Raw genomic sequence first — 14273 nt, forward strand, 5'->3', positions numbered from 1 at the left:
TTGTTGTGCTTTCTTGAAGAAAGTGCTTAAAACAGATGAGACTTAAATGGCCCACTTGGAGGGTGCATTTGTTGGAAAACTGGTTTGGTAAGGGGAGTGTCAACATATCTGTGAACACAAGTCTAGCAGCATGAGGCAAAACTTGTGGCATAAGAGCCTGGACTGTGAAATTGTTGGAGAAGCAAAGGAAAACAGGCCAGAGTCATAGGGCAAAAGGCCTTGCCAGCTGGTTTGTGGGATTTGATTTTTTTAATACTTTGATGATGGGTCATGGATCGAAGTTCATGACATTTCTTTCTCACATTGATTGATAGAAAATTATTTTTGAAAGAAAGCTCTCTTGATTCCCACTTTTCATGGAGTTTGCCAGGAAAAACTTGGCTAAAGAATCCAATATCAATCCTCTAGGATTCTCTGGAGAGAATCCTGTGTTGAGTGGTCATTAACTGAATTTCTCAGAACCCTGTACTTCTTAAACCTTTCATCTTTTACATGTCATATAGTTATGTTGAATTTGAGTCAGTATGGTGTATATACATAATTCATGTAGTGATATCCAAAAGTATTTTAAGTAATGTGGCTGAGTCTTGCTTAATTTAATTGGCCTCCTGTTACAATGTTGGCTGTTTTGAAATCCAAGGACTAATTATGGATTGGTGGGCTTCATCACGTTTTAGTATAAAATCTGGCTTATTAATTCACTGAGTTTTACCTACTGATTTCTAGAGCCCCGTGGTTATGAATGTGCTTCTACTTCATGATGCCTCCTGCTATGGCAGACGTCCTTGACATCTGGGCAGTGGACTCACAGATAGCGTCTGATGGCTCCATACCCGTGGATTTTCTTTTGCCCACTGGGATTTATATCCAGTTGGAGGTGCCTCGTGAAGCTACCATTTCCTGTATTAAGCAGGTATGTTACTAGGTGAGCTTTCTGTAAACCTAGCTTACTTACTTTATTACTTGGAGGATATATTCCTCCATTTTAGAATGGTATTAATGTAAATCATATGGCGAATTTAAGAGAAGTTTATAAGTTACTATATTTTACAGATTTCAATTCATATTTTGTCTTGGATCTTCTTTTTGGTTTGTATGTATATAGACACACACACACACACACACGTATGTGTATAGACACACACACACACACACACACACACACACACACACACGGCTTCCCTGATAGCTCAGTTGGTAAAAAATCCAATGTAGGAGACCCTGGTTTGATTCCTGGGTTGGGAACATCCACTGGAGAAGGGATAGGCTACCCACTCCAGTATTCTTGGGCTTTCTTTGTGGCTTAGTGAGTAAAGAATCCACCTGCAATGCGGAAGGGTTCAATCCCTAGGTTGGAAAGATTGCTTGGAGAAGGGAAAGGCTTCACACTCCAGTATTCTGGCCTAGAGAATTCCATGGACAGTATAGTCCATGGGGTCTCAAAGAGTCGGACACAGCTGAGCCACTTTCAATTTCGTGTGTGTGTGTATGTGTGTATGTGTATGTATGTATATATATATACACATACATACTCATTCTCACTCCTACTCACTTTTAATTAAAAAAAAATTCATGTGTGATACCTGAATTAAGACACACTAACTTATGTCAGCTAGTTTGAAAGATTTGTTCAGGTTATCAAAAGGAATTTGACATTGTCAGAGAAAGTTTTAAGGTAAGGTCTTTGTACTTACTGTCTTTGAATTTGTCACTTTTTTTTTTTTTTTTTTATAAATATGACGTGGTTCATCGTTTCTTTTCTCCTTTTCCTTCCCTTTCTGTTCCCCTTCTTCTGTCCCCATCCTCACTAGTTTTCATGGTCACTCTGGGGGAAGAAAAGGTTTTCTGCTGTTTACTAGATTCTGCCTCCTCACCCCCATAATGAATGGTATGTCCTCACTTGAAAGCAAATTCTTTCATATAACAAGGCTTGCCTGTTTGTTGGCTGATTTTTTTCAAGTGAACTGATGAGTGCTGTTTGATTTGTAAAGACTGTGACTTATAAATGAAATTATTTTTCTAGAACCCAATATGGAACCCCAGTATAGGATTGTGATCTTTTTAAGAAAAAAATATTTATGACAGAGTGCTAGAGTTGGAACAGCCTCTCAACTGTTTTCCAAGCTTCTTCACTGGGGAGCCATAAAAATTCTAGAACTGTATGATCCCTGAAGTGAAAAAAAAAATTAAAAATTGTTTTAGGCACCTTACAGGTGCAGAGAGTACATTTATTTTTCTAGTCACCAGTGACAGGTACGGATGACTGTGGCTATAGCTGAAGCTTAATTAACTATTGAAACCCATTTAAAAAAATTTAAAAAATGTATTGTTGTAAAATAAAATTCATCAGAGTCATTTTTAGGCACGTAATTTCTTGGTATTAAGTATATTCACAGTGTTGTCCAATCCATTACCACTATCCATTTCTAACACTTCTCATCATCCTAAACACAGACTGTGTACTTACTAAATAATAAACTTCTGCTCCCCTAACCCCTGGTAATCTCCATTGTAGTATTTATTCTAGCTACCTTGTGTAAGTAGAATCACACAACAGTCAGCCTGTGTCTTGCTTTTTTCACTTAGCCATAGTATTTTTCATTTCATTCATGTTGTCATATGTATTCAAATTTCTTTCCTTTTTAAGACTGAATATCATTGTTTTGTATGGATGTACCACATTTTGTTTATTCATTCATCTTTTGTTGGACATTTTTGGTTATAATCAACTTTTAGCTGTTGAGAATAATGCTGTTCTGAACATTGATGTTTAAGTTTCAATGTGAATCCTTGTTCTCCATGTGTTGGATCATATGGTAATTCTGTTTTAACTTTTTAAGAAACTGCCAAACTTTTTTTTATAGTGGCTGTACCATTTTACATTCCCATCAGCAATGCTCAAGGGTTCCAGTTTCTCAAAATGCTGGCCAGAACTTGTTATTTTCCTTTTTTACAAAATAATAACCATTCTTCTGGTTGTGAAGTGGTACCTCATTTTTATTTTTATTTGCATTTCCCTGATGGCTAATAATGTCACGTTCTCTTCATGTTCTTGTGGACTTTTGTTTAGAATTTTTTGTTCAAGACCATTGCCCATTTTCCAATTCAGTTGTTTTTTTTTGTTGTTGTCATGAGAGTTCTTTATGTATTCTGGATGGTAATCTCTTATGAAATATATATTTGAAAATATTTTCTCTATTCTGTGGGTTGCCTTTCTACTCTCAAAATAGTGTCCTTTGATACAGAAAAGTTTTAAATTTTGATGAAATCCAATTTACCTATTTTTTCTTTCTTTCTTTTTTGCCTAGCATTGATTTTTTTCTGTTTTATGTAACTGAATTTGAGGTTTGGCCATGATTTTCATTTTTCAGCTGTAGGCTTTTGTCCTGGTTGCAGTTAAAATATGTAATCCACCTTGTATTTGTATAGTGACCTTTTTTATAGGATCTCATTTAGGAGAATTCAGGGGAGATGATGAGAGATTGATTGTGCTTGTCCTGACAGGGCAATCCTAGTTAATGGAGATAACTCTGGTGAATAGAAAAGAATTCAGGACAGAAACAATGTAAATTTTGTGTGAAGGTGATAGATGATACATACTTTAAATGTTCTTTTTTTATTAGAAGTTACTTACGTTTACAAGAATGCTAAATATGAAAGTCTTCATTGATTCTTGCTCTTCATAGATACTTACTTTTAATACTTTTGTTTTTATAAATGTATTTTTAAAATTATACCATTCTGTTATTTTACAAGAGGGGGTTAATACTATTCATATTCTCTTCCAATTTGCTGTTTTAAAAGAAGCCAACTGTGATATACCTTGTACACTTTATGCATTACCATGTTTGTCTATCTTATTTTCATAGTTCTGTAATATTCTGTAATTCATTTAACCAAACCCGTATTGCTAAACATTTGGCTTGTCCTCAATTTCTGAGTTTTCCAACAAGTGCTACAGTGAGCATCTTTGTAGACATGTCTTTGTACATTTGAGCAAGTATTTCCATTTCATAAAATGTCTTATTGTTTTTTTCTGCAGATGTTATGGAAACAAGTTACCAATTACCCAATGTTTAACCTCCTTATGGAAATCGACTCCTATATGTTTGCATGTGTGAATCAAACTGCTGTATATGAGGAACTCGAAGATGAAACAAGAAGACTCTGTGATGTCAGACCTTTTCTTCCAGTTCTCAAATTAGTGACAAGAAGTTGTGACCCAGGGGAAAAATTAGACTCAAAAATTGGAGTCCTTATAGGAAGAGGTAATTTAAACAATTCTTAGTATGAATTTAACGTTTGTTGCCAGATATATCTATAAACATGTAGTAAGTGCGCTCTATAACATTGCTTTGCAAAGAGTGGTCTATGGTGTCTATGTTACCAGTTTTAGATAAAGTAAAAACAGAAATCAAAAATAAATCTTTAGAAACTTCTCTAACAATGTGATATTGCCATAACAAGGGCTTATAAATTTTTTATCTTTTTCTTTTCCAGTGACGTATTTTTTTAATTTATTTTATTGAAGTATAGTTGATTTACAATGTTGCATTAATTTCTGCTATACAAAGAATGATTCAGTTTTATATACACACATATATAATACATACATTCATTTGCATATTCTTTTCCATTATGATTTATCATAGGATATTTTATATAGTTCCCTGTGCTACACAGTAAGTAGGCTTTGTTGTGTATTCATTCTATATATAATAGTTTGCATTTGCTAACCCCAACCTTCCAATTCACCTGTCCTCCACCCCCATCCTCCTTGGCAACCATAAGTGTCTTCTCTATGAATCTATTTCTTTTTTGTATATAAGTTCATTTGTGTAAAATTTTAGATTCCACATATAAATGATAACATATGGTACTTGTCTTTTTCTTTCTACTTCACTTAGTATGATAGCCTTTAGGTCCATCCATGTTATTGCAAATGGCATTATTCTTTTTTATGGCTGAGTGTTCCACTGTGTATATATACCTAATTTTCTTTATCCATTTATTGTTGATGGGCATTTAGGCTGTTTCTGTGTGAATAGTGCTGCTCTGAATACATAGGAAACCATCTATACTTTTGAATTACAGCTTTGTCTGGGTACATGCCCAGGTGTGGGATTGCTGCATCATGTGGCAACTCTGTTTTTATTGTTCTGAGGAACGTCTATAATATTTTTTTCATGGTAGCTACACCAGTTTACATTGCCACCAACAATGTAGGAGGGGTCCATTTTCTCTACATCTTCTCCAGCATTTATTATTTGTAGACTTCTTAATGAAGCCCATTCTGACTGATGTGAGGTGATACCTCATTGTACTTTTCATTTGTTTTTCTCTAATAATTAGAGATGTTGAGCATCTTTTCATGTGCCTTTGGCCATCTATATGTCTTTGACTTCTTTTTATTTTATAAAAGTATTGGTTTTTGTCAGATTGGAAATCAAAAAGTTGTTCCTTTGCCTCAGTTAGTTTGAGAAGCCCTTTTCTAAGAGATGCATCCTCAGTTTCTTGTGAACTACCCCTGAAGTATGAACATAATTTATACACAACTCTCTGTGATAATCGAGACTTTAAGGTAATTGATAAGTTTCCATAAATTTGACTTCATAAGTAAAATTCTCTTTTAAGTAGAAGTTATTTTTATAGCAAGTCAGGTCCATATTCTTTGCATATTAATTCCAGGGAAAATTGTGAATAACACAATTAATGTGGTGCAGTCACTCTTGCTTTAGTAATCTTAGGTGTTTACTGGACGAGTGGTATTCTGCCTTAGACAAGATATTAACTTGAATTACATACTACCAGGGATTACTGAGGTAATTTTGTTGGATAATCCAATTTGTTGGGTCTGGATTGGCTACCTATATTGATCAAATTCAGGGTTAGTTCAATTTAGTCACTCAGTCGTGTCCAATTCTTTGCAACCTCATGGACTGCAGCACGCCAGGCCTCCCTGTCCATCACTAACTCCCGGAGTTCACCCAAACTCATGTGCATCGAGTCGGTGATGCCATCCAGCCATCTCATCCTTTGTCGTCCCCTTCTCCTCCTGCCCCCAATCCCTCCCAGCATCAGGGTCTTTTCCAGTGAGTCAGCTGTTCGCATGAGGTGGCCAAAGTGTTGGAGTTTCAGCTTTAGCATCAGTCCTTCCAGTGAACACCCAGGACTGGTCTCCTTTAGGATGGGTTGGTTGGATCTCCTTGCAGTCCAAGGGACTCTCAAGAGTCTTCTCCAACACCACACTTGAAAAGCATCAATTCTTCAGCGCTCAGCATTCTTCACAGTCCAACTCTCACATCCATACATGACCACTGGAAAAACCATAGCCTTGACTAGACGGACCTTTGTTGGCAAAGTAATATCTCTGCTTTTGAATATGCTGTCTAGGTTGGTCATAACTTTCCTTCCAAGGAGTAAGCGTCTTTTAATTTCATGGCTGCAGTCACCATCTGCAGTGATTTTGGAGCCCCCCAAAATAAAGTCTGACACTGTTTCCACTGTTTCCCTATCTATTTCCCATGAAGTGATGGGACCAGATGCCGTGATCCTAGTCCAAATTCAGGATACTATAGTACAGTTCTCTGTAAGATACTTTTCTTTGATCTCACCCTGTAGTTAAAATTCTAATGATTACGTTGGGGGACTAAATTCTCTGAGTGCTTAGAGCAGAAGCTTATTGATTTATATGTGACACTCTGGTATTTAAAAACATTTGATTATTTCAGATGATAACTAGTTTGCTTTGGCAGTAACTTTTTCCCCCATTAAGTAGCTTTGTAATTGTATACCTTACAGATCTTTTAAAAATATATTAATAGCTTCAGTAGAAAGCATTCCTATTTTCTAGAGCTTCAAAGATTTTTTAAAAACTGCAGTCTCCATTAGTAGAAGTTTTTCCTTTGTTTGAGTTGAAGAGTATGTATAAAAGTAGAAAGAATAAAAAATCACTTACCAGAATAGGAATATCCCCTGATAATATTTTGATACAGTTATTTTTAAGGGTTTTATAGTTTATGAAAATACTGTTTTTCTGTATTTTTCTGCTGATTTTTAGACAAGCTGAAATATTTGATAATTCAAAAGGTTCACGTCACAGATAGACTTAACATTTATCAGTTAACGTATAGGTGTCTTTTTGAGACTAACCATCTTTTCAAAACTTAGATCATTTTGTTCTCTTTGGATTTTGATCTCCAAAGCATATGGATTCATGAGCCACCATTATGTTGATCTATGCTTGTCAGATTTACTGTATAAAAATACAGGAGATTCATGTTATACTCTTACTGCTAAAAAGTCATTCACTATCTAAAATTCAAATCGAATGGACATAGTTTTTTTTTTTTTAATTTGAAAATTCTAACTTTAGCACAGGGATCTAATATATATTAGAATTGAATTTTTCTTTCTTTAAACAATGCACCATATTTTATCTGGTATAAAGCATGTTGTACAAAGGTTTTATTCAGTGTGTTCTGCAACTTGAATGACAAAGAAAATGTCAGGAGTGTTTTATTGCAATTAGTAGTTTATAAGCTTTTAAAATTTATAAATTTTATATACTTTAGATCCTCAGTAGTTTAGGATAGCTAGCATTATGATCGTATACACAAATTCAAATATTAACGTTCATTTATGAAGTTGAGTAAGTCTGTTTTGATGTTTTAGAGTGAATTTCCACATTAAATACCCAATAAGTCAAGTTTTGCAGTTGCTGATTTGTATGTGATGACTACAACCAGGACTTGGTGAGGTCATGCCTCCTGGGAAAACAATAAACAATTATTTCAGTTTAACTTGAGGAACAAGAGTTTGCTGCCTCCTCCTCCTCAAAGAAAAGAATAGACCCTTTACAGACATAACTGCCCTGTCGGGTCTAAAAATACCTTTTCCTGAAAAATGATATGACTAATCATTTTATTTTCTCTGTATTCTAAATAATTATTTATAGCATTGCTGCTGGGGCTGATTATTCTCTGTAGTGAAGGTACTTGTCACTCTTGCCTTAATTTCTTCAAACACCCAGCAGTAAATCTTGATCAAAGAATTTTGTCAGCATTCTGATAAAAGTATTTGAACACTTCCCTTTTCCCCTTAATATTCCTTAAAATGATGGAAATATATAGTCCAAGGATTTTAAAGGTATCTGTAGTATGTAGAAATTGTTCATTCAATACTTTTTAATATAAAAAATTCTATTTGATTGTAAACTATACAGTACTCTTAAGATTTAAGCTTTGCTATCAAATTTTCATACACAAGACACATAGGGAATTAACTAGGTTTGAAATTACTCAGCCTAACTTATTTTTGTCAAAGATTCTATTTTTAAGAAATCTTTGTAGGAGTTCCCAAATTCAGGCTTCTACAGTTTCTTCTTTTTTAAAAAAAGTTTATTAGAGCATAGTTGATTTATAATGTTGTGTTAGTTTCAGGTGTACAGTAAAGTGACTCAATTATACATCCACATGTAGCCACTCTGTTTTAGATTCTTTTCCCATATAGGCCATTACACATTACTGAGTAGTGTTTCCTGTGTTATTTGGCAGGTTCTCGTTACTTACATATTTTATATGCAGCGGTGTGTATATGTCAATCTTAACCTCTCAATTCCTACCCCCCTGCCCATCCCCTGGTGACCATTACCATAAACTTGTTTTCTACATCTCTTAATTTTATTCCTTTACATACAGCTGTCTAGTTTTCCCACTTATTAAAGAGTCTGTCTTTTCTCCATTGAATATTCTCATCTCCTTTGTCATAGATTAGGTGACCAGTCATCAATTTCTTAAAATACGAATTCTCAGAGATTGATTTAGTGAGTCTGAAATAAATGAAAGAAATGTGAACTTTTCAGTTGACTCTCATTATAGTTTTATGAAAACAGTCCCGCATTTGTAATAATGAAAAAAATGACCAAAATGATAGCAGTTGCAATTCAGCAGTTTATTTTCAGTGTTTTTACTTGAGAACCATAGCAGTGAACTTAGGTGATGTGGTCTTTCCTGCTCTGAGTCAAGGAGGGTCACTTCTCTCAGCTAGGTAAGACAGGAAGATCCTCTTAACCTGAGATTTCAGTGCTCATTAGGAGTTGAGCAGGTGAATGGGGTTAGAAGAAGGAAAAGCAAATGAGAATGGCATATGTGAAAGATAGTCTATTCAAGGAATAAAAGAAATTGACTATGATTTGTTGACGGGGACAGCCAGGATAAGCAGGAAGTTCGGAAAGGCAACCAGCTTCAGAGTATGCCGGCCTATCCAAGTCATATAAAAAGTAGAGAACTCATAAGAGCAGTTGGGAAGCTATTGAAGGGATTTAAATAGGGGCATAACAGCATTACATTTTCAGTTTAGACACATTGGGGAATGGAAATGGATTGTGAGAAGATCTGACAAAAATCAAATGATCTACCCTTTATCTACTAAAAAAAAAAAACAAACTCATGTCAAATCTACTTTATAAATGTCTCTACCTACTTCTTGTACATCCTGTAGCCATTAACTTAAATTATGGTTCCTTCATATCTGATTTAGAGTAATTTGTTTTATTCCAGATCTAAAGTATCCACAAAATTACATTTTACCCTCAGGATTTTACCTTTGTTGTATTATGCAACTTAAAACATTTTTTATATTTAATATCACAAATCAGTGCTAATATTTTAAAAATGATAACTTTTAATGTAAGTAGACAATGCTGATAAGTCTGCTATCGAGGTAATACTCATTGACATATGTATATTCAAATGATACAATATTTTTTTAAATATAATATTGGTTGTGTCTTGTGGAATCAAAAGTAACAACTTGCTTTACTGTGCTTCCCTCTCCAAAACTATAAAATGCTATTAATATTATCTCAAGTTTCTTTCCAAGGCAAAAATGTATACAAATTCTATATTCTTTCTTTTGAATTTGCATAAAAGGAATCTTGTGAGACCCATTTTGTCCCTGCTTTGTAAATTTAATATATCTGTGACCTTTCCCCCGAATAACAGAGAACATTTTATTCATTTTATCACTTGTACCATTCTGGCATGCTGTATGGGTATCAGTTCAGTTCAGTTCAGTTGCTCATTCATGTCCGACTCTTTGCGACCCCATGAGTCGCAGCACGCCAGGCCTCCCTGTCCATCACCATCTCCCAGAGTTCATTCAAACTCACGTCCATCGAGTCGGTTATGCCATCCAGCCGTCTCATCCTCTGTCATCCCCTTCTCCTCCTGCCCCCAATCCCTCCCAGCATCAGAGTCTTTTCCAGTGAGTCAATTCTTCACATGAGGCGGCCAAAGTACTGGAGTTTCAGCATTAGCATCATTCCTTCCAAAGAACACCCAGGACTGATCTGCTTTAGGATGGGCTGGTTGGATCACCTTGTAGTCCAAGGGACTCTCAAGAGTCTTCTCCAACACCACAGGTCAAAAGCATCAATTCTTCTGCGCTCAGCTTTTTTCACAGTCCAACTTTCGCATCCATACATGACCACTGGAAAAACCATAGCCTTGACTAAACGGACCTTTGTTGGCAAAGTAACGTCTCTGCTTTTCAATATGCTATCTAGGTTGGTCATAACTTTTCTTCCAAGGAGTAAGCGTCTTTTAATTTCATGGCTGCAGTCTCCATCTGCAGTGATTTTGGAGCCCCCAAAAATAAAGTCTGACACTGTTTCCCCATCTATTTCCCATGAAGTGAAGGGACTAGATGCCATGATCTTTGTTTTCTGAATGTTAGGTTTAAGCCAACTTTTTCACTCTCCTCTTTTACTTTCACCAAGAGGCTTTTTAGTTCCTCTTCACTTTCTGCTATAAGGGTGGTGTCATCTGAATATCTGAGGTTATTGATATTTCTCCCGGCAATCTTGATTCCAGCTTGTGCTTCTTCCAGCCCAGTGTTTCTCATGATGTACTCTGCATATAAGTTAAATAAGCAGGGTGACAATATACAGCCTTGACACACTCCTTTTCCTATTTGGAACCAATCTGTTGTTCCATGTCCAGTTCTAACTGTTGCTTCCTGACCTGCATACAGGTTTCTCAAGAAGCAGGTCAGGTGGTCTGGTAACTTTTAAAACCACGTCTTAATGATTATCTTTAGGTTATTTCCAATTTTTTATTTATAATAAAGCAACAGTGAACATTCTTGTACTTCTATCATGTTATTTGTACAATTATTTCCTTCAGTTCAGTTCAGTTGCTCAGTCATGTCCAACTCTTGGCTACCCCGTGGACTGCAGCACACCAGGCTTCCCTGTCCATCACCAAGTTCCAGAGCTTGCTCAAACTCATGTCCATCAAGTTGGTGATGCCATCCAACCATCTCATTCTCTGTCATCCCCTTCTCCTCCCACCTTCAATCTTTCCCAGCATCAGGGTCTTTTCAAGTGAGTCAGCTCTTCACATCAGGTGGCCAGAGTATTGGAGTTTCAACTTCAGCGTCAGTCCTTCCAATGAATATTTAGGATTGATTTCCTTTAGGATGGACGGGTTGGATCTCCTTGCAGTCCAAGTGACTCTCAAGAGTCTTCTCCAACACCACAGTTCAAAAGCATCAATTCTTCGATGCTTAGCTTTCTTTAAAGTCCAACTCTCACATCCATACATGACTACTGGAAAAACCATACATGACTATGGAAAAATTATTTCCATAGGTGTGTGGAAAGTAACCACTCAAATTTGAGAACATAATGTTTAATCACAGTTTGCCAAAATAAAGAAACTTTGTGTTTGGCAGTAACTCAAAGTCAGGCAGTGGAGTCATTAAGTTTCATTCTGGAGAAAGTGGTTGACTTTCTTTTTTGCCTGATTAGAAGTTGTTGGCAGGCGGAAGCTGGAGGTAGGCCCAGAAGAAGCTGGGCATCTTCCGTGATTGGTTTTGGGAGCATATTTGACTTTCAGTGGTTTGTCCTAAGTCTCCTGTTGGAATTCCAGGGTCAAAATGTGTGTTTGTATGTGTGTAATTTTTAATAAATTATTAAATTTGCTAATGTCTTTTCTAACCCTTACAGCTCAAGGTTTTATCAAAGTGTTTGCCATTCTGATGTAAAAATTAATGTACATATAAAAATGTGTACATGTTCAATTTATTTTAAATTTCTAGAATTATTTATTAGAATAAGTATAAGCTTATGAAAAAGCTGTTATATGTCACTTCATGGCAGAAGTGAATCATAATTAAGTACAACAAAGAATAATTTCATATTTATGAGATTTTTGACTAATTGATATATACTGTAACCATTGTTGGAAAATCACAGTAAACTAAAAGTTTATAAAATTTAAGTTTACTGAGTTTTCAGTAATAGCTTGACTTTTAGGCTTATTTGTAACATTTTCAGATTCTTAGCCTTTGTTAGATATTTTAAATGTATTTTGATTTGTAAAGAAAACATGTAGCTCTTTCAGGTGTAGTTTTAAAATGGTAGTGTGAGTTTCAGCGATCATCTTTTTTTCATTGGTCACCAACTATATTTCTTTTGTGGTTTCCAGTTTGTACTCTTTTGAAATCTAATTGTATGTTCATCTTCTATACCTGAAATTCATTATTTTGTCTTCAGTATTCTTTTTTATCTTTCATAATATTTTCCTGCCCAGTTTTTTTTTTTTAATTTCATGAAAATCAAGCATCCAAATTAGCTTTCCTTAAGTATATTTTGTATTCTGTTTATTATTAGGTACTCAAAATGACACCTTTAAAATTTTTGTTTAGGTCTGCATGAATTTGATGCCTTGAAGGATCCTGAAGTGAATGAATTCCGAATAAAAATGCGCAGATTCAGTGAGGAAAAGATTCAGTCGCTTGTGGGATTATCTTGGATGGATTGGCTAAAGCATACCTATCCACCTGAGCTTGAACCATCCATCCCTGAAAATTTAGAAGATAAACTTTATGGAGGAAAGCTCATTGTGGCTGTTCATTTTGAAAATTGTCAGGTAGTATTATATTAAGAAATGCTTTATAATAAACTTGTGAATTTTCCCAGAATGCAGCACCAATCTTAGAGGAGGCTGTTGCTCACCTAGTAAACACTGATGAAGATCATTTTAGATTCAAGATGGAAATATATTTTAGGATTAGCTATGACATCTAAAGTGACATATCCTTTGCACACATACAGTTTTTTGATGCATTTTTGTCTATATCAGGGTCCAAAAACTACAGTGTTTTTGAATGGTTTTTGTATTTTGAAGGTTATGTAAAAAACTGAAAACAATTTTGAAGGGATGTTAAAAAGAAAGGAAAGGACGAATATGCAATAGAGACTCATTTTTTGTCAGTTCTTTAGAGAAAAAGTTTGCCAAACCTGGTTGTAAATAATGTAGATATAATTTATTTTCTCATGTTGTTTATAAAATGAAAGATTTGATCAAAAGAGCTCTTTTTTCTGTTTCTTAATTTTGCATTCTATGAATACGTGATCTAAGTGCTGATATGGAATTGGGCATTATAACGGAGAGTATATACAGTTAATCTGTATCTGAATGTTCATAGCATTTTACAAGCTAAATTCTGCTTCTCCTTTTGTTTCAAGTATACTCATTTTATCATTTAGGCTCTGGCCTTAGAATTAGGGTATGAAAGTAGGGATACTTTGTTTTGTCCTTCAGTTACTATGATAAAAATGACGAAACCTTTATCAGTAACCATTCTATATTGGGGTTTAAAATTTTTTAAATACAATATTTAAATGTGTTCTTGCTCCCAATGTGACTCAGTGGTAAAGAATCGTGCATTGTTGAACGAGCTGAAATAGGAATTTCACTGTTAAAGGTGATTAGAATCCAGCTTTAAAATATTGACTGTGGGCAATTTGTGAAATCTCAGTCAGTCTGAATTTCATCACATATGCGTCAAATCTCTACTAGATATATAAATTTGAATGTGATTGTTATTATGCACGTGTGTGTTAGTCACTCAGTGGTGTCTGAATGCGGTGCTGTGAACTAACTGTAGCCTTCCAGGCTCCTCTGTCTGTGGAATTCTTCAGGCAAGATTACTGGAGTGGGTAGCCATTGCATTCTCCAGGGGAATCTTCCTAACCCAGGGATCGAATCTCCTACATTGCAGGCAGATTCTTTACTGTCTGAGGTACCAGGGAAACCCTGTGATCCATCATTGTAACAGATTACATGTGAAAAGAAGTGTTTTAAAGTCAGAAAAATATTGACATTGTGAAATGTTACTGGATTCCAAGCAGTCATAGAATTTAATGGTAAAAGGAGTTTGGAGATCATCTTGGCAGGCTCTTTATATAATATAATAATTCTTTT

The 14273-nt window shown here is 35.2% G+C and overlaps 1 protein-coding gene across 1 annotated transcript in view; it reads left to right on the forward strand.

Annotated features, from left to right (window-relative positions):
• PIK3CB (phosphatidylinositol-4,5-bisphosphate 3-kinase catalytic subunit beta) overlaps positions 1-14273 on the forward strand; it is a 178881-nt gene that overhangs the window by 75947 nt on the left and 88661 nt on the right. The window contains exons 3-5 of the mRNA XM_070375585.1: positions 727-913; positions 4043-4268; positions 12712-12935. Coding sequence (XP_070231686.1) covers positions 743-913; positions 4043-4268; positions 12712-12935 — 621 coding nt within the window. The 5' untranslated portion in view covers positions 727-742. The remainder of the gene's footprint in view (positions 1-726; positions 914-4042; positions 4269-12711; positions 12936-14273) is intronic.

This window comes from Bos mutus, chromosome 1 (genome assembly GCF_027580195.1).
Source record: "Bos mutus isolate GX-2022 chromosome 1, NWIPB_WYAK_1.1, whole genome shotgun sequence".
Lineage (NCBI taxonomy): Eukaryota > Metazoa > Chordata > Mammalia > Artiodactyla > Bovidae > Bos > Bos mutus.